The sequence below is a fragment of the Pleurodeles waltl genome, chromosome 4_2, assembly GCF_031143425.1.
Source record: "Pleurodeles waltl isolate 20211129_DDA chromosome 4_2, aPleWal1.hap1.20221129, whole genome shotgun sequence".
NCBI classification, from domain to species: Eukaryota; Metazoa; Chordata; class Amphibia; order Caudata; family Salamandridae; genus Pleurodeles; species Pleurodeles waltl.
Genome location: NC_090443.1, coordinates 671,499,892 through 671,526,350, shown reverse-complemented (window position 1 = coordinate 671,526,350; position 26,459 = coordinate 671,499,892). Strand labels below are relative to the sequence as shown.

At 42.3% G+C, this 26,459-nt stretch overlaps 1 protein-coding gene across 1 annotated transcript in view; it reads left to right on the top strand.

Moving 5' to 3' along the window:
- Positions 1–26,459, top strand: part of AK5 (adenylate kinase 5) — a 2,252,667-nt gene that overhangs the window by 723,599 nt on the left and 1,502,609 nt on the right. The window contains exon 6 of the mRNA XM_069232252.1: positions 15,899–16,090. Coding sequence (XP_069088353.1) covers positions 15,899–16,090 — 192 coding nt within the window. The remainder of the gene's footprint in view (positions 1–15,898; positions 16,091–26,459) is intronic.

Here is a 26,459-nt window from a genome sequence, read left to right as displayed (position 1 = left end):
AAGGTAGGCATGGTGGAAACGTGATAAATGTGACAAAAATATAGCTGCTATAAAAGCAAAATAGCACGTGATGCGTGTGAAGTCTTACAAAAGCGATGAAGTCAAGGAAAACTTGGGAAAGCTGTTGAAAGAAAATGTCATGATGAAACTAGAATAGTCAAACAAAAGGAAAACCAGAAAGCCCACAGACCAGATACACAAGGGCTTATTTCTACTGGGCTGTAGAAGAAGAAGGTACTAGTTTACAAAAGTCAGCTTGAAGAAGTCATAAATCTATGTAAGTACATTAACTCCTGCATTTGGATTATATTTGCCATGTTAGATGTTTATGGGATTTCTAAGAGTACATTAACTTCCCAAAATGTATTCATGCAGAGTGTCAACGAGATGTAAAATCCCACAAGTAGATCCGGTGGAAATGTGTGTTATATTTTTCTCTTTGAAAAATCTATTTCTTCACACTCCTATGAAATGTTCCTTTGCCTTATACTCCAAGGAAATTAACTGCTGTATTTATCAATAGTAGTTTTATGTGTAGGTCCTGCGGGATCCTATTTCCAAAATCTATGTAAGTAACTGGAAATGTGTCAGTTTGTGAGTGTTAACCTACTCTTTAGGGGGGAGCGTAAAGCGCCTTGTCCCCTGCTGTAATCTCTCTTTGGGCTTCTAACTACACCCATGTCACGTCAGTCACTTTCATTGGTTTGTGGGCTAGCCTTTTAAAATCCACTTGCTTTCATTAGTGAAAGGCCTGCATACGTCATGCCTTTTCCGGTGTTTAGCCCTCCTCGAGCGCACCAACCAACTAGTGAAAACATACGAGGCTCGATGTTTTCCGTTTGGTTTCTGGACTACTTTTTCTCTTTATTTCACAGCGCTATCTCGCTGGGCAGTAGTCGAGTGCTTTTCGTGACATCGATCCTGTAACATAGGTAATTGCACTTTTGCCGGTTACATAGATAATTGCACTTTTGCCAGTTACATGGATAATTGCACTTTTGCCAATAGGTTTCACTGCAAGCTAACTTTTATTTCCCTTCGTGTGTTCGCTGATGGCGAACATCAGCTTGCGTATGTGAAACTTTTACTTTTCAGTTTATATGGCAAAAAAAGGCTTGTTAGTTATGTGAAACCGTTTTACTCTCATTTTCAATTTATATGGCAAGAAAAGTCTGATAAGGAGTTTACATGCTAATAGCTCTAACTCGAGCAAACTCGAGACCCATTGCATTGCAATTGTTTGTTTTTTAGAGCCATCCAACTTTGCAAATTCCCTTTCCCGCATTTAACCCCATTTGACAGTGCCCTAAAATCCATTGAATTAGTAAAATTACGACCATGCAATTCATCCTTGATTCTGTGAGTCAGGATGTGAAATCTGATTTTCAAGTCTAATTAAGCTCAAAACAATGGTGAAATTGGCCGTGACTCTAAAGAAGCACTACAATGAGGAGACTATGCACATATTTCAATTGACTGGTACTGAGGATTTGCACATACAATCTTACATACGTTATGCTGAAATACGCAGAAAGCCCAGTAGATACATGGGGAAAACGATTAAAAAAAGAGGTGGAGGGCAAGTTGCACAGGCATCTGGGCTGTGCCTCCACCCTAGAATGAGCCGTGCAGCCTTTCTGCCCTCCAGGGGTCGCGGGTGGGGACTAGGTGGGGGGGTCAAATTGGGAATTTGCCCTCAATCCTTACCCAAGGGAGAATAAAGTCCACTAAACGCCTGCAAATATGGTAAAAATGGGGTGGAAGTGTCGTGCCTTGTAATTGAGCCATACCGCCACCCCAGAATGGGCTGATCAGTCTTTCTGCCCCTACAGACCAGACAAGAGGGGTTTATCCCCCATCCGTCCACCTGGGAGGTCCAAAAGCACACTTAACCCTTGGGAAAATGGTACAAAAAAGGGGATGTGCTGCCTACCGAGATATCAGCCCAAGCCCTATTCCTGAAGGGCACCACAGACTTTCTGCCCTCTCCCTCACGGCAGATTAGGTGTTTACCCCCTACCCTTGGGGGCTGAAAGCCCACTAGGCATCAGTGTTTTTTTTAAGGGAAAATATGGGTCCTTTTCTCTAGTTCCCTTCCTTCTCCCTGTCACCTAATTCCCTCTCTAGTTATGCCTCCTCTTCCCTCTTCTCTCTTGTTCAGTCCTCCCTGCTTCCTTTCACTCAATCCCTCTTTTACTCCCTCTAAGCAGCTTACTTGTTCGCCTGTTTCCCTCACTCTTGTCACATAACCATTTTTCTCTTACTCTCTTCTCATGTTCCTTACTTCACTCTGTATGTCTTTTTCCTGTTCATTTCGGTCTTTTCACTTATTTTATTCTTTCTTCTCTCTGTTTAGTTCCTTTTTCTTTCCTATTACATTCTCCTCTATCTCCTGATCTGTTCTCCCTTCTACTCTCCCCTCACACCCTTTCAACCCTCTATTCAGTTCCCTCTACCTTTCCTTCTCCCTCTCCTGTGTTCAGCACCCATCTCTGTTATATCTTTGCCTCTTCTGTTCCCTTCTTCCCACACGTGTTCCATCCTTCCCCACTTGATCTCTCCTTCCCCCTCATAATCTCAAGTTTGCTTTCTCCTGTTCCCCACGCCATCCTGAATGTGCCCTTGTCTCCTCTCTCCTGTTGCCTGTTTCTACTGCATGGTCTCTCTAGAAATCTATTTTGTCTCACCAGCTCCAACAATTTTCTCTATCCCCATTTTGTTTGCTCCTTCTTTCTTCTATTTTCACCTTTCCCCGGGGCTAATTTATTCATGCCGCTTCCATCTCCCTCCTGTTACCCCTTCTTGCCTTACTGTGATTTCCTTCTCATTTCATTTCCCTCCCTCTTGTTTCATTAATGATTCTTTTCTGTCCTATCCTACCTCCTATTTCTCTAGGTTGTTTTTCACACTTCTTTCCTGCAGTTTCCATCTCTCTCCTGTAACCCCTTTTCCATTTTTCCATTATTTCCTTCTCTTTTCATCTCCCTTCCTCTTGTTTCTTCCATCACTTTATTCTGTCCAATATACCTCTCTTATTTCTTCTCCTGGTTTTCCCGCTCAATTGTTCCCACTTCCTCCTCCTCGCCTACTCCTCCTGTTCTCGTGTTCACTCATTTCCTGTCCTGTGCCCTCCTCTCCTTTCTCACTTGCCTGTTTCTATCGCTCCTTATAACTCCTCTCAATTTTGTCCTCCTTCCCTCTCTAATGTTCCTCCATCACACTATCATGCTCTCCCTCATCACTATAAGATGGCCATTAAACCTCATAAGCAACATGCAAGCAGTCTAGACAACATCTAGAAACCTATCAATGTGACAGGGTTGAAATGAGTGCACTGTTGTCACTTGGCATAAATTGAGAAACTGAGAAAATCAAATACATATCAGATTCGATTCCACATTTGTCAAGCTGAAAAGACCGTTGGAAATCAAGTTTAATACCTGGGTTTCCAATGTAGACGAGAATATTGGAGGAATTTCGAGGGAAAAGCCTGCAAAGATTACAAATGAACTGGTGAAGGGAACAAAAGACTATTGTTTTTTTAGTGGTACTACAAAAGGCGAAGGGATATCGACTTCTTTATAACACCAAGACATTCCCAGAGTGAAGGGACATCAGCAATGAGCAGCGTCCCTAGATAAATTAATTCTTGTCATTTTTGTACTGGTGGAGAGGGACATTCCTGCTTGCAACCAGATCACATGGCCGCTTCATGTACATTACTTATAACAATGAAAATGAGGATTGAAGCCTGAACGCTGGAGCACACACATCCCCGTGGCAGGACTGGATCTGGTAGCACTGATTGGAATAAACTTGATGTGACTGGAAAGATAAACTTTTAACCTATCTAGAAAACAAGTCCCCATCCCCAGTGAGTGAAATGGGTGCAAAGAACCGCCTGGTTATTGGCTGCATCAATGTCCCTCATGAGATCAAGAAACAGTCACACATTGGAATCACCATCACTCTGAAAGAGTGTGTCATCCAGAAATTGCTTGTTTTGCTCCAGCAACATATTCGAGATTGAAAAGAACATATTCAAGAAGCTTAGACAATATTAGAAGAGCAGTAAAAGCCTACAGGTAGGCAAAGGCTAAGGATCCAACTTAAGTTTTTTTTAAATAATAGCAGAATGTGGATGTCTTTCATTGAATCAGGAAGCAGACATTTATCAAAAGAGGAAATAATGGCCAGGCGTCACAATTTATAGACTATGAGCAATTCTTTCGATATTTCTTTCACTTTATCCCTCTTCAATATTCTATTTACCTCAGCCCAGGTATAATCCATTTCAAATTTAAACAAACTTTATTTGCATGGTAAATTGTACTAGTGTTGTCAAATTTAATATTTTAATATATCACCAACTTCCAAAACTTCATGTTAGGTATAGTATCACTTTTCATTGTTCACATTGAGGTCTCTAAATATATTTGATTGGGTAGTCTTTATATTTCATGTATAACTTGACGGGAATACAGTACAATTCTTAAAGCAGCAGCTTCTGTCTGTATTTTCCTAGAATGATAGTCTTTAATTTTTCTGGGGAATATTTTACCATAGTAGAGACGTTCAGAAAGTGCGTTTCTCTCATGTGTCTGCACAGTACACAAAAGCTTATAGTTTCCATAGAAACACTGGTGCTTATACTGTCCTTACTTCAATCTAGTTCTGACATCACTTTTAATAAGTAGATTACATTAAAAGAGGGATACTGTAAACTCTTGGTAAATGGTCTATTTGTTTTCTTGTACAAGACAAGAGGCTTTATTCGGTCCATTGACCATCAAAGCGGCACAGTACAATAAATAATCACAATTAAATACAATCATCTATAATCTAATATAAAACATTGATACATATGAATAAAATCAAAATACACCTAAAAATGTCATCTAGATCAACATCAGAAGTCCTTGATTTTTAAAAAACAGCAACATATATGCCACGCAGCCACTAAAAACTTACTGACTGCAAGAATAAGATCATATGAACTGTGACTTTTTAAAATCCTTAGTGCAGAAGTACAATTATTTAATCCCATATCTCGGCAAATTTTGCGGATCCATTTTGACTGTGGGGTAAAACATGCAGGACAAAAAAACTTAAAAAGATCAACAGTTTCTGAGGCACCTCCACAGACAGGACTTATATCAGAAGTAGTGGACGGCCCCCAGCTATTGGTTAAGGACAACAATGGCAGGGTTCCAAACCGAAATCTTGCATACAGGCCCTTGCCCTGCAGGTCGGATATGATATCTAAATAAGGTTCATATTGAGGAAGCCACTTAAAATCAACATAGAGATTCGTCAAGCGACCATGTGATTTGCAGATTATATAACAGTCCCTTACATAGGACCAATAAACTGATTTTAAAACATTTTTGTGGCGTCTCTCTAGATTGTGAGGACATTAAAAGAGGGATACTGTATACTCTTGGTAAATGGTCTATTTGTTTTCTTATTACAGATTCGTTCTGATCTCAGGATAAGCCTGTAATAAGAAAACTGCCATTTTAGTCAATTAGTTATTACAAGCAACTTAAAACATCATAGTGTTCCATGGGACTTCACTCAGCAGGAACAAGTTGTTGTGCTGGAGTCCAAACACTGTTTGTGTGCCAGAAGCACTTTGTAAAACTACTTGTCACTTCTTAAGGCTCAACGTGGTGACATGATAAAAAGCAGTTGTACTGCATTACTGAGGACATGAGCAAGAAAAAAGTGGAGCAGCTGGAGTGTTGTGTAGGAGGCAGTTACGACCAAATTTATTAAGGATTTGTGTTGTCCTTGCATCATGCAAGGTGACGCAAGGCCACTCAATTTCTTAATTCAGATTTACAAAGCCACACAAGGGGTGATTTGTGTCACCTTGCATGACTTTGTAAAGAAACGTAATACAACTCAGCAGCTTGCAGTGTGTTCGATTACATTTCAGTCTGGTAGGCTTTTCATGGATGGAGCATGGGCGTTCCTGTGCATGGTCTCCCTCTGTTCCATTCTCACATTCTTAATGCTCCCAGTTTAGGTCTTGGGTCGTCCACTGCTCCACTAATAGAATGGCCGTGGTACCGACTCAAAGGACAAACTGTCCCTTAGACTTGAATGATGGGCATGAATCTCATACTAACCTAGAATGCGTCCACACTTTCACAGCCAGAGCTGTTTGCTTTCTGGTGGAGGTCGAGAGGGCTGAATCAAACTGGATCTCTACTCAAAGTGATCTAAAGGTAAAGATAATGGGCAAACATAGCATGCCAAAATCTCGGTGGCCTGCCTGCTGACAAAGATCAACTGGTTGACACCACACCTCCCATGGAAACCGCAGCTGATCAGGACAAGCTAGATAATATCTTAGCAGTCCAGAGAAGTGCTACAGAACAAAATTGATGCAGTGGCCACAGATCTAAACTGCTGTGAGCAGACCAGTAGAAAATGGTCAAAAAACTCTTGACTCTCTGCAAAAACCTGGACAAAGTGCAACCTGAGTTAAAAACAAATTGCCAACATTAAAAAAAAGGTCTGAGCGTTGGACTCTTGAATGGAGGGTGCGGAAGGGCGGTCCCACTGCTTTAACAACTGTGGACCTCCTTGAACCTGTGGAGGGACACAACATAGTTACCTTCCTGGAAACATGAATAACTAATGAGATTGCACTGGAGGGTTTATTCTCACTGTTGCAAGTGGATTCCGGACATTTAGTATGCCAGAATGTTTTGCTTTTTTATCCCTCTTTATTGTGGGATGAGTCTCACTATCTGAGTAACACTCAAAGTACTTGCACGGTAATAAGACTGCACATGTTTACCACCAATGACCACCTTTTAAGATAAAGTGGTGCGACGCAGCTAGGGTAAGTGGCACTGGGCTGTTCACATGTGAACACATGCAAACAGACACATCCACACTAGTGCAGGCTTCACATGAGAGATTGCAGTTATGCACAGCCTAATAGTTGCATGAAGGTAAGCTGCCTATGGCAGTTTTGAACTAAAAAATTCGACCTGTCATAATACCACTTTTGAAAAGCCTTTGGAATTGCGATTTCCTAATTGTGATTCCATGCGAATTTCAATAAGGGAATCACAATTCCAAATGTAAGAAACTTCTCTGAGTTTCTTTTGTGATTCCCGGTGGGTTGCAAATAGACCTGCCTCATTAATATTAATGAGGTAGGTCACAATTTGCGACCCACGGAAATCGCCAAAATCACAGGGATGGTCACCATGTCTGTGATTGCTTTTAAATAAAGCAATATGTTTTTTTAAATGCAGCCCGTTTTCATTAAGGAAAACAGGCTGCGTTTAAAAAGAAAAAAAATTAAATGATTCAGTTAAATTTTTTGAAGAGTAGGCAATGGTCCATGGCACCACTGCATGCTCTCAAAAAACGTTTTCGCATGCATTCACAAAGAGGAAGGGGACCCCTTTGTGAATGGGTTAGCACCATTTTGAAATCGGTGCTAACTGTGATTGTTTTGCGACTGCATTGACAGTCACAAACCAATCATACATACCATTTAGATTCGGCATTAGGAAGTGATGCCCTGAACACGCCTTTTCCTAATACCGAATCGCAAAACCCAAATTGCGGTTCGGTAACAAGTTACTGAATCGCAGTTTGGGCTTTGTACATCCCATAAAGAATTTTCTAGTTGCAAACGGGCCAATTCTGGAAATCAACCCATTTGTTGTACTTGTGGCCCTTAATCTTTCTTTTAATTATTAATAAGTCACCACTATGCAGGCAATGTGCCCAAAAAGGTTGGGTGCAAGGACATGTAGAAGTTAGAGTTTAACTTGGCCTTAGTGTGAAATATCTCCAAAGCGATTTTCACTCTTGTAAGGCTGGCTGCTGCAGTAGGAAATCATTTGGTTACATTGTTACATTCATTAAATGCTAAATTTGGATGGGTAACAGATAGAAAAATACTCCTTACACTCATTTCAATGGTAATTTAAAATCATCTTTATTGTTAAAGTCGAATTTTAAATCATGATTTTAGAAATGCTGCTTTTAGAAAGATGACATTTCCCTGCCTAAAGTTTGAGGCTTTTGTGTGAGTGACCAGCTACCTGGGTTGGTGATGGTTCTTCCACAGGGAAATGTATATTTGAGCAAGACCGTGAACAAAAGGGACCTGGGTTTAGAGGAAGTGAGGTTTTCTGACAGGATGGCTAGGGAGGGTTGGAGCCTTGCCCTGATTACACTTCAATATACCTACCTTCACCACACACAATGGAACCTGACACCCAGCCTTCCCCTGTCTTTGTTTCACTAGACAGGCTGGAGCCAAAGCCAGGGTAAAGGGAGAAAGTGACCAGACCCAGTTTTACAGTTAGACAAATGAGTATCTGCCACCCACGGAGTGACACTGGGCATAAAGCTAGTATCCTCAGAACATGAAGGAGAGGAAGACCCTGGACCTGGATGACAATGACGTAAATTCAGTTCCCTGGAAGATGTGTCCCTTTAGAGGCCACAAGGCCTTCTGAAAGTGCTCCTGGTAGTGAGAGGTCACCAACACAATGAGCCCAGGATCATTGAAATTGGCCTACTTGGTTGTGAGTTCTGTACATCTAAAGGATTGGATCTCTGTAGAAATACAGAGCTCATGGCACTTCTTCACGATTTCTTGAGGTTACCCCCGGGGTGGGTCTGTGCCTGGAGGTGACACTGTTGGTGGACATTGATAGCTATAGACTACCCTCAATGAGAGTCTGTCTTCTTATAGGTGGCAGATAATTGCACAACATGACTAAACGTCAAGTTCTTGTAAAGCTTAGGGGAATAGTGAGTGATTTTCTTATGCATTTGCAGTTATAGATGATCATATATGAGGGAATGGGAAGATACCCCAGTCCACAATCCACCCACCCGTTCTCTCCTTTAATTTTGAATCAGGAGGGTTTCTATTATGGTTTGGGTGTAGTGGGCAACAGTGTCCTTTTACTGGACTATTGGGGAAGAACAGCTGGGGATTTTATCACCTGGGTGATAAGCTTCAGGCATGGTTGTACAGATACAAGAGGTGGAGCATTTTTGATTACAGAAATGCAATGACCGAGAGTGCAGTGCATGAGAAATCTGAAGTGTTCTACCCAGATTGACTCTTATGAACTCAGATGGTTGTAGATTGTATTGTATACATTTTTTTAACATGGAATGTGCGCAGGCTGATCAGTCCATCAAAGGTGTATGAAATACATGCTAATACTAGGAGCAGAGGTATTAGTATAGCTTTCCTCCATGAAATGCTCCTTATGTGGGACAAACTAGAGAAGTTACATTGTAGCGAGTGGGGGATCTGTTCGGTACTGTGCATTCATCATATGCATGAGGTACACTTATGCTCCTGGTTCCTCAGCTATTCTTTGTGTTGCTCAAACATACTATTGATCGGGATAGTATATGCAGTATACTGGTGAGTAAGTTGGAAGACCGACACATCAGACTGGTGAATATATATGCCCTAAATGCCACACATCTCTATTTCCTCAATATTGTTGCTAGGCTTACCTTTGATGTTGATTGTTTTACACTAGGGAGGGGATTTTTTACATGATGTAAACACTGATATAGCTAGACAACTGCCAGCTCTTCCTGTTTCCCAGGTTACCCTCTTGCAACTAAGTTTAATGCATTGCTGGGCAATTGGGGCCAGTCTGAAATATGGGAGCTTGACTACTCATGTTTTTCACTAGTGCATACACTTCATGCAGGGATTGATGTATTCTTATGTAACTCTCGATTTCAAGGGGGAATCTTCTATTCTGAATATTTGTGCAAAACATTATCAAATCATAACACGTTGAAATAGGTACTCGTGTGGGGGTTGCACATCTGTGGAATTCTGTTGTGGCAGCTTCAGCCAGCCACCCTACTAGATGCACCACTTAAAGAGGCGTTTCAGACTGCCATTACTCATTTTTTCAATGAAAATATGGCCACTGCTAGAGATGCAACTGTGGAACAGGAGGCATTCCAAGTGAATGTGAGGGGCACTTGCATGGATATTACACATTGTATGCCAAGGGACCTTGAACAGTGCATATCCAAATTAGAAAGTAGACTAAAATATTTGGCAATTGCAACAGTCACTTAAGAATCAGCATACCGTAGGTTTGTACAGATGATGGGGGACTACAGGAAGGCCCTAGACAGACTGAAAATTCACCACTACAGGAAATAGTTTGCCAGAAGACACAGTGAAGGCAACAAAGCAGGCGAGCTGTTAGCCAGACTAATTAGATCAGACAGATCTCAAAATCCAATTACTGCCCTATGTATGTCAACTGATCTTATTGTCAACAGTCAGGTTGAAATGAATGTTACGCAGTATGCATATTGCTCTTCTCTCTCCATTCTCTCTCCATTCTTCTCCATTCTTCTACCCTCTGAGCTTCAGGCTCGAAGGGTAGAAATTCAGAGGGAATATGTAATATCCTGTTGCAGAGGTTGCAATCTGAGCAGACTCTATCATTAGACTCTAGACCCTAACCGTTGAATAAGTGAAATTAGCAATGTGGGTTTGGCTACAGGTAAAACCTATGTAGGGATGACCTACCCTGTGAGTTCTATGTAGGCAGTCTATTGCCCCCGACTATGCCTAGGGCCTTATTTATTGCCCTGTTGATACCTGACAAAGATCCCCTTAAAGTGGGATTGTATCATCCTTTTTCTATGCTAAAGAGAGACTTCAGGACTATCACTACTGCTGCCTGAGCTCAGACATCCAGGACCAAAACACATCACCAAACATATGTAGGTAATACCAGCTGGTGTATAACTACTTTTTAGCATACTGGGAGCCAGCAGTTGCTGTTATTAACATGGAACGGGCTTTTGAGACATTGAGCTGGGCCTACTGAAAGGTGGTGATAGAAGAAATGGGGATACAAACAGGGTATAAAGACTGGGGGTACCTGTTGTACACAAATCCTACGACAATGGTCCGGGCAAGCAGGGTTGTATCTGAAGCTGTTGCAATACAGTGTGGTTCATGGAGCAGATGCCCCTAGAGTCCCGTATTGTTTGCCTCAGAAATGAAGCCCCTGGTAATCATGCTTTGAAATTAACATAGACGGGTGTCCCTGCAGGGACATATGCATGTCCTATCACTGTACAAAAATGACTTATTGCTATATTTTTGCAACCCAACTGAGGATCACTGGGTGTTCCTTGAACCCTTGAAGAGGTATGGCGCTCAAACAGGATTCCTGGTTAAGGAAAATTAATAATGTGTTTCTCCTGAAGTTTCAGGCTTGCACTAAATGGTGCTTGAGATCCTTTTGATATCTGGGATTTGGGTATTCTGTGAGGATTGACACATGATTGAGGGTAACTTGGGGATGATGATGGCTGCGATCCAGGGGTCTTTGCACTTCTAGAAATGTCTGCCCCTCACTGAGATTGGTACAGTGGCCCTTTCTGAGATGGCCCTCATGCATTGTTTTCTGTACTTTTTGCCAGTGTCTTTGTAGTGGTAACTGGTATAAATCAACAGTTTATTACTTGATTTAATCTGGGGAGGTCGTAGGAATAAGGTGGTGTTATACAAATTACAGCTTTCCACTCAAGTGACAGGAGGGGCTGCCCCTGAGTTTGAGAAATATTAATTGGTGGTGCATCTGCAGTAGTTAGCCATATAAATGAGCCGGCATAAACCAGAGCTGCCTTATGTGGGAGAGCCTGAAATCAGACAGAATGTACAGACTGCCATATTTAGGCTGTAGGTATGTTGCAACAACATTGTTGGGGGAAATACCTTGCTCACGCCAATACTGTCATGGCATATGCTCGAGCTCCCATTGTGGATATATCCCACACTGTGCAAAGTGGAGATTGTGCAGAGGAATTAAATTTGTACACGTGACAATGTCACTACGGTGGGCGACTTGTTTGATAACCACAAGGTGCGGCCCTTTGAGGAGGTACAAAACAACACAAACATGCCAGTGGGGCGATTCAGAATACAAGGTGCATTGATTCCACAAATGAAACTTCCCTGGAGGCAGGCAAATGCAGAACTGCCCATTCATGCCCCTTTACAACACTTACTGACACATGGTAAGACCAGGGAGGCTGTTACACCCCTATGCATCTCTTTTAATTCAGCAAACCAAGAGGAGCACCACTTTCTTATTGACCAAATGAGAACTCAATATAGGGAGACAGTTGACACCTAAAGATAGAGTGACTGCATTGGTGTACATTCCAAGAGTATTACTCAATTTAACATGATTCAATTTAAGATACTCTGTAGAGAATGCTCCATAAAAATTACACAGAATTTACTTTTTGTTCTTCTGGTGATTGTCACAGACGCAACCAGGCTAATGCATATCTTCTGGAATTGTTTGACTCTTGCTCTACATTGGTATGTGGTCCAAGAGTTAGCACAGGAAGTAACAGGCAGGAACAACCCTTTTTCCCTGGATGTAAACATACTGGGTATCTATCAAAGAGATAAGCTTGCAAAGCTGCAGAATAGATTGATCTCATGGAAGTTGCCGCTGGCTTTATCACCTGAGGCTTGAAGCTGCCAGTTATTGAAATGGTGAGACCCTCAAAACATCACAACATAAATTGAGGGGAACAGTGAAGTCACAGTATAGGATGCAATGATTGCCATAATAAGGGTGAAAACAGATGAGAAACCCCCATAGGAGTTTGAAAAAAGGGTAGCAAGACATTGTTGTACGCCATATCATATTACATGTATTATTGCATGCGTTGAAAGTGCATCTGTAACTTTTATATTCCATTCGGGACACTGCAGCGCATATTATGCACCTTACCGTGGAAACAGGAGGTACTAACAGAGATCCGTTTCTCCTTTCAATCATTCACCAATGTGACTTTAACAAATCATGATGCATCATCAAGTGATGTGTCACGTAACCCGCATAACCCTGCTCCAAAATGGCGTGTGTCAGTCTGCAAAAAGCTGACATTTCCACTCCTCTTGCACGAGAGAGGTAGACTGGATTGGATAAAAGTTATATTTCAGAAGTGGGGTTGTTAGTTGCTACCTGGTTGAAGTAAGTGTCTATTTTGGGAGCTGTGTTTCGGCTAAAAAACAGTCTTGTTCCCAGGGAAACATCTACATACAGATTGATGTAATTAATAGTTCCAGTTGGGGTAATAACGAGTAGCGCTTCTTCTCCGGATGCAGTGGCGTAGCGTGGGTTGTCAGCACCCGGGGCAAGGCGAGTAATTTGCGCCCCCTAATCCGTGGATTTTAGCACTGGCGAGTGCGAGCGCACCCCCCCTACCCAGATGTTGCGCCCGGTGCGGCCGGCCCCCCCTGCACCCCGCACGCTACGCCACTGTTCGGATGTATTTAAGGCCGGATAATCACCAATACCCAGGAGGATTTTCATCGCTATGATTCTCAGCCCCAGCACGGCTTGCCATTACTATAAATACCCTTTCAAGGTACTTTAAAGGATGTTTTTCAGCAACCCCCTCTCCGCCTAACCAGGGAATATTCTTATACGCCATCCTGACTGACACTTGCCTGTAGTAATTCATTTTGAGTATTCCATATACAAAGTGTGTGACTACAGGACCAACCTACCCCCACCAGATCATGAAGTAATGTGTAGCCTAAATAGGGTATAAAAAGCCTCACCAGCCTGTTTGAAACTGATCATGAAGTTCCACTTCAATATGCATGTTGTGTTTGTGTGTGTTTTGTAATGCCACCCTATGAATCACGTGTTGTACTTGAATCACTACCATTCAAGCACTGTGATGGTAGTATAATGTCTAATTAAATGTTTGTATATTAGGTCACTAAGCGGATGGCAGGAGAGGTAGGAATCAACTTTCTACCTTTTATATAAGAATGAGTGACACACTAAAACAGTTTTATCAAGAATCTTTTGAAAACCCTGAAGAATGCCCTCGACCAACCTATTATCACTGTGAGCAGGCAGAAGTTTTCTAAGCAGTCACAGACCCTGAGAAGACTTTGCTGACCCGCAGGGGTCCCCGGACCATAGGTAGGGAACCACTGGCTCAGAAAATTAAATAATATTAAGAGATCAATAACTTGCATATAAATAAAGAGGCAACATTGAAAAATGTTACAATATTCTGTAGATGTGAAGGAATTTGAAATTGGATGCTAAAATTAAGTTGGTATCCTTAGATTAATTTGTGGGAGCACATCAAAAATAATATGGTATGGACAACGAGCGGCCTCAATTGAATTTATGAAAGTGCCATTAAAATTGAAAAAAACAAAACATGTTTCTATATTTGTGAATAAGATATGTTACTGTTTGTGTTGTTTGATGAATGTGTGCGGCTGTATTTGTTGTTTATTGTTTTGCAGTTCAGATTATCAGCGATGTTTAGGTGGGAGTCCTTGGCTTCCAGTAATGACTCAGAGGTGGTCCCCGATTTCCACTAATGATTCAGTGAGGTGTCCAAAAGGTCCAGTAATGCTTGGGTGGCGTCCACAGAAGACTAAAAAGTTAAGAACCACTGATCTAGACTATGTTTTGTTTGTATCTTTCGTTGTATGTTATTTATGCTTTTGTTTTTCTTTTATTTCCCTTGATTCCTTTGTTTTATTCATCGATATTGGCATTCATTTTCTGAGCTGAGTAATTGATTGACTGCACAACGACAGTGTTTGTTTAGATTGCAAATAAAAAGCATGTGCTTATCACGAAACAATAAAACAAAGTTACAAAAACCTCTTGTTTGGCGGAGCATACTTGGCCTTTGTTGGGGGCTGGCTATTAGTTATTCGTGCTTTTGCGATGGGAAGTGACTCACGTTTCCTAATAGCTGGATTTGGGGAGATTACGGTCAGTAGCGACCTTTTTGAGCCCTGTGGGACTAGAATAAGTGCAGCAGGTGGCAAATTATTTTGTTGCACTGTTTCTTTCCCTGATTCCATGCAGAGTTAGAAATCGGGAGTATATTTGTAGTTATGTGTTTGCACAAACTTGTTGTAACAAGTCATAAGGTAGCTCAACTTGATAACCTTGATTTTACACCAGTGCGTAATTTGTAAATAAAAAGTGCCGGTGCCCAAAACTCTTCTCTGAAACATGCGGCTGCTGCATTTAAAGGTGCGAGCACGAATACTGAGGCGGCGTAATCCTGAAGTCAATTTGGGCCTATTTAATCTATTTAAAAACCCTCCCTGCCCCTTCAGCTCACTCTTGCAGCTTTCTGCTTTCTCCCATTGTGAAGCATTTTCGTTTTTCTCTTCCTCTGTCTTTCCCAAATATGTATTTTGCTCGCAGCAAATGCTTGAGGCAGAAGAATAAGCGTCGGCCCTCAAAAAAAGTACCGGTGCTCAGCACCGGAAACAAGCACAAATTAAGCACTGTTTTACACACATAATATGCCGCTACTTTGTTCTCATATCAAAGATAGCCCAGAAGGTATGAAGTAACGAATCCATTTTACCTCGAATAAAAACTCAGACTAGTTTTGTAGAGTGAGTCGGGGCAATGATTAAAGACCCACCTTGAAGACAGGAAGAAACATGTATTTAATTAAATTCCAAGTCTTAGCTTCTGCTGAAATGCAGGTGCTGGATATAGCATTGTTTGTGGCAGAAAACTGAATAAAACTGAAGATGAGGGGCACACACATTGTACTTTGAGGCACTTAGGACGCTCAGGGGAATTGTACGAAACATTTTATTTACCTATTTTTTGATTATTTATTACAAATAACGTTTACACGGAGAGGGAGGTGAACTGTTCTGTGTTCAGGTTCTTAAAATAAATCTCCGCTGTGATGAACGCCATTGACTTCTGTCAGGTTAAATATGCCAAGAGGCATTCGAAAGAGTACACCACAGTTTAAGAAATTCCCTGTATGTTAATCTAACACCTGGCTGCATTGTCGTTTCTCTCCGCAGATCTGCACCCCGGATTTGGTGGTGTTTCTGGCCTGTGCCAATCACAGCCTGAAGGAAAGGTTACAGAACCGTGCAGAGCAGCATGGGCGGCCCGACGACAACCTCAAAGCCATCCAGAGGCGACTAATGAATTTCAAACAGAATGCAGTCCTGCTGGTCAAATACTTCCAGGAAAAGGGGCTAATCATCACAGTAAGCCTTCTCATGAGCCGTATTTTATGTGTTGTATTTCGGTCTAATGAGATAATGCACTACCACAGAGCAACCAAAGGACTTTACAGAATTTGCGTGTTAGTCTAGTCCTTTTACTTGCCTTCTGAGATCATTTCTTAAGCTACTGACACACATTGAGCTTTCACTGTTTTCTGAACTGAGGTGTTGCATTTCATAGTGTTGAGCATATGAATGTATCATATTGCCCGAAAAATCCTTGATTCCAGCATTCTTTGGTATTTTGTTGCTAGCGCCAGAAATGCACATATCCCATGTGCAATTTACATGTTACTGTGGTCAGTAACATGGTCTACAATTATTTTGCATTCAGTATTTTGCCTACCTCTACAACCTCATGACAAGTATGACAGTTTAAATGTGCAAGGATCAGTGCTCAGTTTTAAAGGAGTGAGTGCCCATGGCCAAAACTCTGCTCAGAAGCTTGTGTCTGGCACTATTACATGTCAGCACACTGAATACTAAGGCTGTGAATGCCGTTTTAATCCATTGCCAGAAACTCCCTGCCCTTTTATCTCACTCTCGCAAGTGCCTGCTTTCTCACTTTGTGACAGTTTTCCATCTCTTTTTCTCCTTCTTTGTTAGTTTTTAGGTTGAGCGCGCAAACGCTTTGACCTGTTGTAGGTATTGTCGGCTTTTAACCACGCCCACCTCACAGCCATCACCTTCACTCGTTTGTGGGCTTGCCTTTCAGAAATCCTTTATCATTGTAAATGCTATATATTTGTCCCTCTGCGGGGTGGCTTTGTTACCGCCTTGCAGACTGCCCCTGTTACATGAATAATTGCACAACCTCCGATATTTTTGACTGCAAGTGAACTTCCTTTTCTTTTTGTGTCTCTCCTTCGTGCTCATAGCAGCCATGGCGCTTTGAATCGGCTCACGTATGTCAACTGTTTTACTTTTCATTTTCAATTTAAGTGGCAAGAAAAGTCCAGTTAGGAATTTACAATGCAAATAGCATTAACTCGAACAAATGCGAGGCCCATTGCATTGCTGTCAGAAATTATCCAATTAAAAAAATTATTAAAAAAATTAAAATTAATTATACTCTTGCTGTCAAAAAATATCCAATGAGGATAAATAAGTGCTGGTTCCCAAAAATGATTGTCGTTGTGCCCCACTGAAAACCACTGGCTCAAATTAGGCACTGATAAAGACCCCATGCATTGCTGCAGCAAAGACTTTGTGTCCTCAGCAAAGATGTGTGAAAATTATACCTATACAAAACATGTTTTTGTTCTGTGAATCTTATTTCTCTGCCTTACTCTGTAGGGGTGACACTCTGTATCCTCTTTAAGCGGTCCACGAATACACCACAATGATCTCATGGCTACCGTTCCCTTGTTATCTTTACACGTGTGCCTGATTCCATTAAATTATCCTTTTCTGGGCCCAATTGAGCTAGATAGGCTTCTCTATCTTCCATTACTCATCAAACTTTACCTGGCATGCACTTTGCCAGTCTTGCTCACTTATTTTGCAACTCCTGTGACAGTCATTTGTGACTTGCTTATGACATGCCTTTCTGCCTCAACTTTCTTTCACAAAAGAAATCACAGTCAATTCTGACACTTTTAAGTGCACTCCAGTCACTCCACTCCTCCTCCTCCCCAGCAGCTGAAAAATAAACCAATAATAAAATATTGTTTTATTTTTCACTGCTGGCTCTGAGCCAGAGGGGCGATGCTCCTCCACCATTGTGGAAGAGCTACCGCTGGCTATGAGAAGGCTTTGGAACCCTCCTTTTTTGTAGTAATGACCACATGCAGCACAATTTTACAACATTCTATAAATATTGGCCTCCAAATCCGGGGCATTCCTAGTTGGGACCCAAGATTGTTTAACTCTAGGTTGAATAATAATAGTATAAAGAAAGTAACACAGGTATGCACTTTGTGGTATTATCATTATTTTCAGTGTTAATAAATAGGTACTGATTTTGGCAAGTGGTAGTGTAAAATGTAGACCTTTTGAGAAAGAGCACACATCAACTCTCACAAACCTTGTAGTCTATTCAGCAGAATACTGTGTAATGACTGTTGTATACTAAGATGCAGCCACAGTGCTACATCAATTAAATAATTGCATGCATGAAAAATACAGAAATAAATGCAAATTATTATTGAAGGACCAAGAGAATATTTTATTGCACACAGGCGTTACAGATGGAAAAATTAGATCTCTACCCACCTTTAGTTTCATCTTAGGTCTTCATTACAGGTTGCACAGGAATGGTGAGGTGCACAATCTGCACCAGTATTTACTGTACTGCTTGGTGACAGTATAGTGCTACTGCGAGTTAAACCCCATGGATGGGGCATAGAACCTGCAGACCCTGTTTTACCCAGGTTTAAACCACACATAATTCCAAAATCCACAGGATTTAATACCTCCATTCACCATCAGCTATTAGCAGGTGGTAATTAGGAGCAAGACGTTTTGTGAAGAGTGGATGTGGAGCAAGAGGGCTGTTGAGGGTATTGTATTCTCTCCCCTTGGCAGAAAAGAAATTTGTGCGAGGCCAAGTGATGAAGCTGGCTGCTATTGCAGCCAAAGCCTGAAGAAATTTTACTAGCTATTGTTTTCTGACCAGTAAAATTGGGTCCGCTGTTCTAGTGCCTGGAAAAACCTAGATATGAAAACAGTGGGCCATTTGTGATCAGGCAGACAGGAATCCCATACTGGACTCCTCTCTGCCCAACTCTCAATGTTGGCCTTATTGAGCTAAGAACATAATTGCATATGAAAAGGCACAACGAGTAGGTCTGGGCAGAACTTATAGAGTTTTAATCCACTGAATTCCCTGGAGTAAAAAAAAAAAAAAAAAGAACAACTCCATGATATTCTGCAAAATTCAATGAATGGGCAGAAATAGGATGCTGCTTCCTGGAGTTGATTTTGCTGCTGCTCAAGTAGATTTTCTACGCGAGCGGGCAGCACTGTGACTGTGAACGTTCGTCACTGCCCATGTAGGAGAAATCACGCCAGGTGCCGTTCTAGTGACTGAAAAAAGCTCAGTAGATGCCAAATCTTGCATGCCAACTTACTGTTTTCAAGCCGTGCATGAGAAAAAAAATTCACTGGTGGTGGTTGGTGGAATTTGGCCAGAACGCTTCATTACAAGAACAATACAGTGTGGCTAAAATTCCACCAGCAGAGCCGAATGTATCACCCACCTCTAATAAGAAGCTAAACATGATAATCTGTGAATGCCCTTCTTTCTATTTTTTCCACTTTAACTCACACTTTTCCTATTTATTTTACCTTTCTCTATCAGGACAGTTGTGTCCTTAACCCTACTACCATACATTCCTTTCCATACCCTTTGTGTGACTTCTACATCTGTTATAAGGGTTTTAAGGGAGGAACCCTGTTAATCATGTCACCCATTTCCTTCTTAACCCTTTCCTTAGAACCTCTATTTTAGTACTTCAACCACCATCCCCACACCCAGGTTACTGTAACAGTCTTCTTTAACAGCCCACCTTGCTTCCCAAGCCTTCATACTAGCTCTCATCTCCGGTTTCCCCCCTTCTTGCCTTTGCTACTGACGTAACTTCTTTATTCTCTGTGGCGTGTTCTTCAGGTTTTTTTTACGAGCTGGATGTGGTACAAATAAAACATGGCTACTTTTTTGTTGAATTTTTTTTTAAAGTATTCAGTTGCCACGATTCCTAATATACAAGGCATTCTAAAATTTGTTTTCTCATGAACCCGAAATTCAAATACTTAGGTTTCCAGGTTTTTGCATTTTCATGGAAAATGTTTTTCGTCATTATGACATTTCCTCAAAATTAAGCTTTGTCTGCTGGAATTCGTCAAACTGATTTTCATCGTTTTGGGATTTTGTCATACTGGCGGAATACCCTTCAAAAAGATTATAAATATAAGGAAAGGGGATGTAGCACAGAGTTGTTTTAGGTATAGAAGCAAGACAATAGATAACCTGGGTGTTATAAGCTCCCCTAACGTTGTTTGCAATGGAAAAGTAAACCCAGTGTAACAGTGACCATTGCTAGATGTTTCTGCATTTGTTTTAGATAGTGAAACAAGGGCACTGTACTACGGTTGATTTGATTTCCCTGCAAAGCATTTTATTTTATCATTTGTATAGTGCTCCATACTACTGAAGATAATGATAGATCATTCCATATTGTAAATTGCATATGTTCCAAAATGTTGTCCTTTATATGTGCCTTAATTGTTTTATTTATAGGTGGAACAATATCTTAAAATATTGCTAACATATCACTCCCTAAAAAAATTATGCAGCAGAATATGCTGCATTATTTTTTATAATAGAATATACATAAAGTAAGGATGATAATAAATTGGTTTCTAAATCAATGAAATCAATTTGATCTCTGTGGCACAAAGCAGTGGGGACGCATAGCAAAGATCAGTTGCATAAATAAGTTTCATGTCATGTATAATGGAGCATCATTGATTTTATGTACGGTCATATTGTTCAAATTGTTATCATTGATGTCATTTATGATATTGTGCGAGGTCATGAATGTATTTTTAAGAGCTATACATAGAATACCTCTTCAGAAAGTTCAGCAGTTTAATGTTTTTTAAGTTTCTCATTCCTGCCTTATTAACAACGTTAAAGCAGTGTGACATAAATTTTATTAAAAACAAGTGTCTTACATTCACATATAAAACAACGTTAAAGGCAAGTTATGGTCCTTTATACACGTACTAAAATTGCATGTGTAAAAAAAATGATTTCAATGAGTAACTTTATTTGATACGTAGTAATTGTTATGATTAGAAACATAAAAATCTATATGAAACCACAACCTCCTCCGGGGACGTGCTCATGGCCTCACACATGAGGTCATATATCAGTGATAACGACATCAACCCTTGCAAAACAGATTTCACTGGTTTTGAACCTGCTCACCAAGCATTAGGCTCAGCATGCCGCCCTCTAGTGTCCGTAAGACTAACCCTTTGTCTAATTTCGGCAGTCTGTGAACATTGGAATAGAACGAAGGTCAAACCTTATGTTCAGCATCTCTCTAGGCACGGGTCCTGGTATTTGACCATGCTGTGCATTCAGCCCAACTTATCCCAGAGCCTGATGAGCATGAAGTTTGCCATGTCCCTTAAACTCTTGGTACAGGATGTTGACTTTTGCCTCAGCCTCAACTCAGAGCACCTGCACCATAAGTTGTCTGGCTTAGCCATTTGCACAGGTCTTTAAACGTCTCTGTATCTTGCAGAATTACATACAGACACAAAGCTATACCCATGCAACCAGTTAGCAAAGATTTTAAAAAATAAATAATTTGATGTTATCGATGTCTGTGCCATCTTTTGTGATCTCTGAGATTCTTTGGCTCTGGACGTAGGTGGTGGCCTTCTTCCACTCTCTGCACCTACTGCTCAATGCCTCTGCCCTCAGAGTTAACTGTGCATGTTTTTGGCTATGTTCAGGGCTCAGGTCATAAACTTTAGCCACACCCTCCACCCACTTCCCCATTCTCGGTGGCATACAACAGCTGCTGTTTCAGTAGGATTAGGGTTCATGTGGTGTTCTTCAACCAGGGAGCACATCCACTCCTGCTGCCACCAGAGAACGCTGTACATGACTTGCACATGTGAACAAGAGGCCAAGGTGCAAAGCTTGGGCTTTTGACTGAGATTTTGCTTCTGTTTTATTTTTTTTGTCTGATGAGCCATCTGCCTTCATTTCTCAAAGGCTACCTGTCACGTCCATATGTACAAACTGAACTGGAAACTTTATATTGTAAATGAAAAACCCACGAACAATAATGTCTTAACAAGAAAGGTTTTCGCCGTGTATTGAGAGCATTAGAACAGGTTCTGTCCTCTCAAAGGAAAACCACTACAATAGAGTACATTGTGAATAAGTGACAGGGTAGCATCAAAGCACTCTGAGCCATTGTTCTAGTTAATATTCAAAAACATCAGGGCAGCCTACTTTTAGTACCGCCGTTTAAGTTTTTTTCTTTGATCAGAATATTCATTGGTACACAGTGCAGTTCCAGTTTACAGCAACGAGGTGAATAATATGTAATGAGACCAGAAGTAAGGCCAACTAAATATGCAATCCATTCCCCTACACAAATCTGCAGTAACTAGGAGTACTGTAGATCAACAACTTGGTATTAGTTACTTTAACAGTCATTTTTCCCATGGCATAGCTGTAAGTTGGAAATGCTGTGACATCAGAACTCTGCTGGACAACGGAGAAACAGCCGCCCTCATCCTCCTCGACCTCTCGGCTGCCTTCGACACTGTCTGCCACCGCACCCTAATATCGCGCCTCAGGACTGGATCGCCTATTTTCTCTCTAACCGCTCCCAAAGAGTCTACCTCCCGCCGTTCCGCTCGGATCCCACCGAGATCATCTGCGGCGTCCCACAGGGCTCCTCGCTCAGCCCGACTCTCTTCAATGTCTACATGAGCCCCCTCGCCGACATCGCACGCAAACACAACATCAACATCATCTCCTACGCCGACGACACCCAACTGATACTTTCCCTCACCAAGGACCCTACCACTGCCAAGACCAACCTGCAGGACGGAATGAAAGACATCGCAGAATGGATGAAACTCAGCCGCCTGAAGCTGAATTCGGACAAAACGGAAGTCCTCATCCTCGGAAACACCCCGTCCGCCTGGGACAATTCTTGGTGGCCTGGACCCACTTCTCACCATGACCAAACAAGTCAACGCCTTCCTCACTCTCCGCATGCTCCGAAAGATCTTCCGCTGGATCCCCGCCGACACCAGAAAAACTGTGACCCACGCCCTCGTCACAAGCCGCCTGGACTACGGAAACACCCTATACGCAGGAACCACCGCAAAACTCCAGAAACGTCTTCAGCGAATACAAAATGCCTCCGCACGCCTCATCCTCGACATTCCCCGCCACAGCCACATCTCCACCCATCTGAGACACCTGCACTGGCTACCCGTCAACAAAAGGATCACCTTCAGGCTCCTCACCCACGCACACAAAGCCCTCCACAACAAGGGACCCGAATACCTCAACCGTTGTCTTAGTTTCTACACGCCCACCTGTCAACTTGGCTCCACCAGCCTCGCACTCGCCGCCGTCCCTCGCATCCGCCGCACCACGGCAGGTGGGAAATCCTTCTCCTACCTGGCGGCCAAGACATGGAACTCCCTCCCCGCCACCCTCAGGACCACCCAGGACCACCTCGCCTTCCGGAGGCAGCTCAAGACCTGGCTCTTCGAACAGCAGTAACCCCCACCCCCTAGCGCCCTGAGACCCTCACGGGTGAGTAGCGCGCTTTATAAATATTATTGATTGATTGATTGTCTTAACGATACAATCAAATCACTGCTACCTACATGCAATTTTTTTGAACAGAAGATTTCCAATTGTAATATTTTTGCAGATCAGTTATGGAAATAAAACACATACATGCACAGTTTCTTTGTGAAAACAAATGGGAAAATCTAGACACAGCATACAGGGATCAGCCATTAAAGGTTCCTGTTTTTTTTTACCACAGAATGGTGGGCTTCTTTCCCTAGACAGTGTGTTTCCACATTGAGACAGATGCAGGTTAGGAAAACCCTACAGAGAATCATCAGTCAGGGTGCAGTGAATGGAGAATGCAGGGACTGGTTCCTACACTCTGTTGACATTTGGAACATACATCTTTTCAACCTTTTCCATTTACTGAGTCCAGTGTTTCCCCTCGGCACTCAATTGTGGGAACCAGCACTTAGTTTTCCTGATTAGACATTTCGGAAAAGCAAAACAGGAAAAACAGACAAACGGGAAAGAACGAGAAATAGAAAGACGGGAAAACCTTCACAAAGGGAGATACAGTTTCCTGCAAGAGAGTGATAAATGGGCAGGGCGTGTCTGACAGTCGATTAAAGAGTCACAAGGTGGATTACTGACTACGCAGCTTTGGTATTTGATGTGTTGAAACCAGCGCTTAATTTGTAAATAAAAAGGTGCCGGTGCTCAAAGCCTTCCTCTTAAACATGCAGCTGCTGCAATTAAATGTGTGAACATGGAATACTCAAGCAGCGTAATCCTGAGGCCATCTCAGGCCTCTTCAATCCATTCAAAGCCACTCCCTGCCCCTTCAGTTCACTCCCGCAGCTTTCTACTTTCTCTCTTTGTGACGCTTTTTTGTTTTTCCTTTCATCCGTCTTTCCCATATGTGTCTTTTGCTCGCAGCAAATGCGTGAGGCAGAAGAATAAGCCCAGGCACCCAAATATAAGTGCCAGTGCTCAGCACCAGAAACAACAAGCACAAATTAAGCACTGGCTGAAACTTAATTGCACTAGCCGTGGCCCTCCGAGCACAGCTTTGGGCACCAGCACTCATTTGTTTACAAATGAAACACTGGCTATGTGCCTTCCAAAGATTCACGTCCAGCTTTTCCTGGAAGCTTTGGAACTGAATCCAGAATGTTCTGGTAAAAACATTCTGTAACCTCAACTTCTTGCAGCCGGCCATGGGCATCAGTGGTGTGGCCCTATTTCCCACATAAGGAGTAGAAAAGCACGGTTGTATGATGGAACCACGCATTCGGCAACCAAGCATACCTGAACAACGCAGTTGGAACAACGACCGCGTTGTTTCCACGCATGCCTTTAACATGATTTTTCGTTGTAAAGGCATGCCTAGTAAAGGTATGCTTGGAAACGGCATGCGTGGTTGTCGCATGCCACCCCACACACTAAAAACAGAAGTACCCCATCCCCCACCCTTAAAAACTACCCCGTTACCCACCACAAGCTCCAAAACAGAACCTCACCCCCAAAAATAAAACAGCCCAACCCCTAAAAACTAAATTACCCTGACCCCCCACTCCTGCCCTAAAAACAGAAGTACCTCGACCCCCCACCTTTAAAAACTACCCCGATTTCCCCACCCACCCTGAGCCCTAAAACCGACCCGCCCCAAAAATAAAACTACACAACCCCTAAAAACAAAATTACCCCGACCCCCCCACCCTGCCCCTAAAAACTCAAACCCCACCTGCCCTAAATACAAAATTATCCCAACCCCCCCACCCTGCCCCTAAAAACCCGATAAAATACAAAATTACCCCGACCCTTCACCCCTAATAACCCGCCCACACCAACCCTAAATACAAAATCACCCCAACCCCTCACCCTGCCCCTTAAAACCCGAGCCCCCACCCATCCCATACAAAATTCCCCCAACCCACCCCTAAAAACGCGCCCACACCCACCCTAAAAACATAATTACCCCAGCCCCCAAATTCAAAATTACCCTGACCCCCACCCCGCCCCTAAAAACCCAACCCCCCACCTGCCCTATATACAAAATTACCCCGACCCCACCCCTAAAACCCAACCCCCTAAATACAAAATTACTCTGACCCCCCACCCCCTAAAAACAAAATAACCCGACCCCTTACCCCCACCCTAAAAACCATAGTACTGACCCCACCCCTTAAAAAATATATCCTAACCACCCCAACCCCTTCACCCCCCCGCCCCACCCCTAAAAACTACCACCAACCCTACCCCAGCCCCACTTACCTGACAGCGTCCTCTCCCGATGGATCTCTTTTTTCTCTGCCTTGAACACGCATGTGCGTTGTTCAGCACATGTGTGGTTAAGGCAGAGAAAAAGGCCTGCATTGTTCAGGCAAGCATTGTTCCGCTTGCGTGAACAACGCAGGTCGTGGTTCCGGATGCGTTGTTCCGGATTTTTCCTGAAAAGCACACTATTGCAAACATGCCATTATGTGTGAATCTTTTGAAAACCAAGTGAGAGTTGGTTATGCCCTAGATTGTATACACATGGGGCATATTTATTTAAAAAAAACACACAGTGCTGCACAGCAAGTCACCTTTCTGCCCTGCGTGATAGGAAAAGGGCATGAATGTTATCACATATGGTATTGCTCAGAGCTCACTTAATGAGAGAAGGATCATCGCAAATAATAATATAGGGTAACAAACACTAATAGGCCTATAACATATTTACTTTGTACTGGTTACTAAGTGCTTCTTTCTCTCCTCTACACGAAGTGACAACCGTGCAGTTACAATCTGATTTAAAAAGGATGAGATGAGCTTCATTGTTTACTTAGTGGAATTTCAGTAAACCTATAGAAAGAGGTTATTTTATCCACTAGCCCCAATACGAGCCATGTGTTGGTAATGAAGCTGAAAAGATGGAAAGCTAATTACTAGCAAACTGCCACAGCGCAAATAGGTACTTTAGTAGAAAACACATGGAAAGGAGCATTCGTGCAAAGAGAGAAAGTGAAGGCATTACCTTGAAGATGTATTCAGTTAATGCTGAGCTGCAGATAAGGGGTG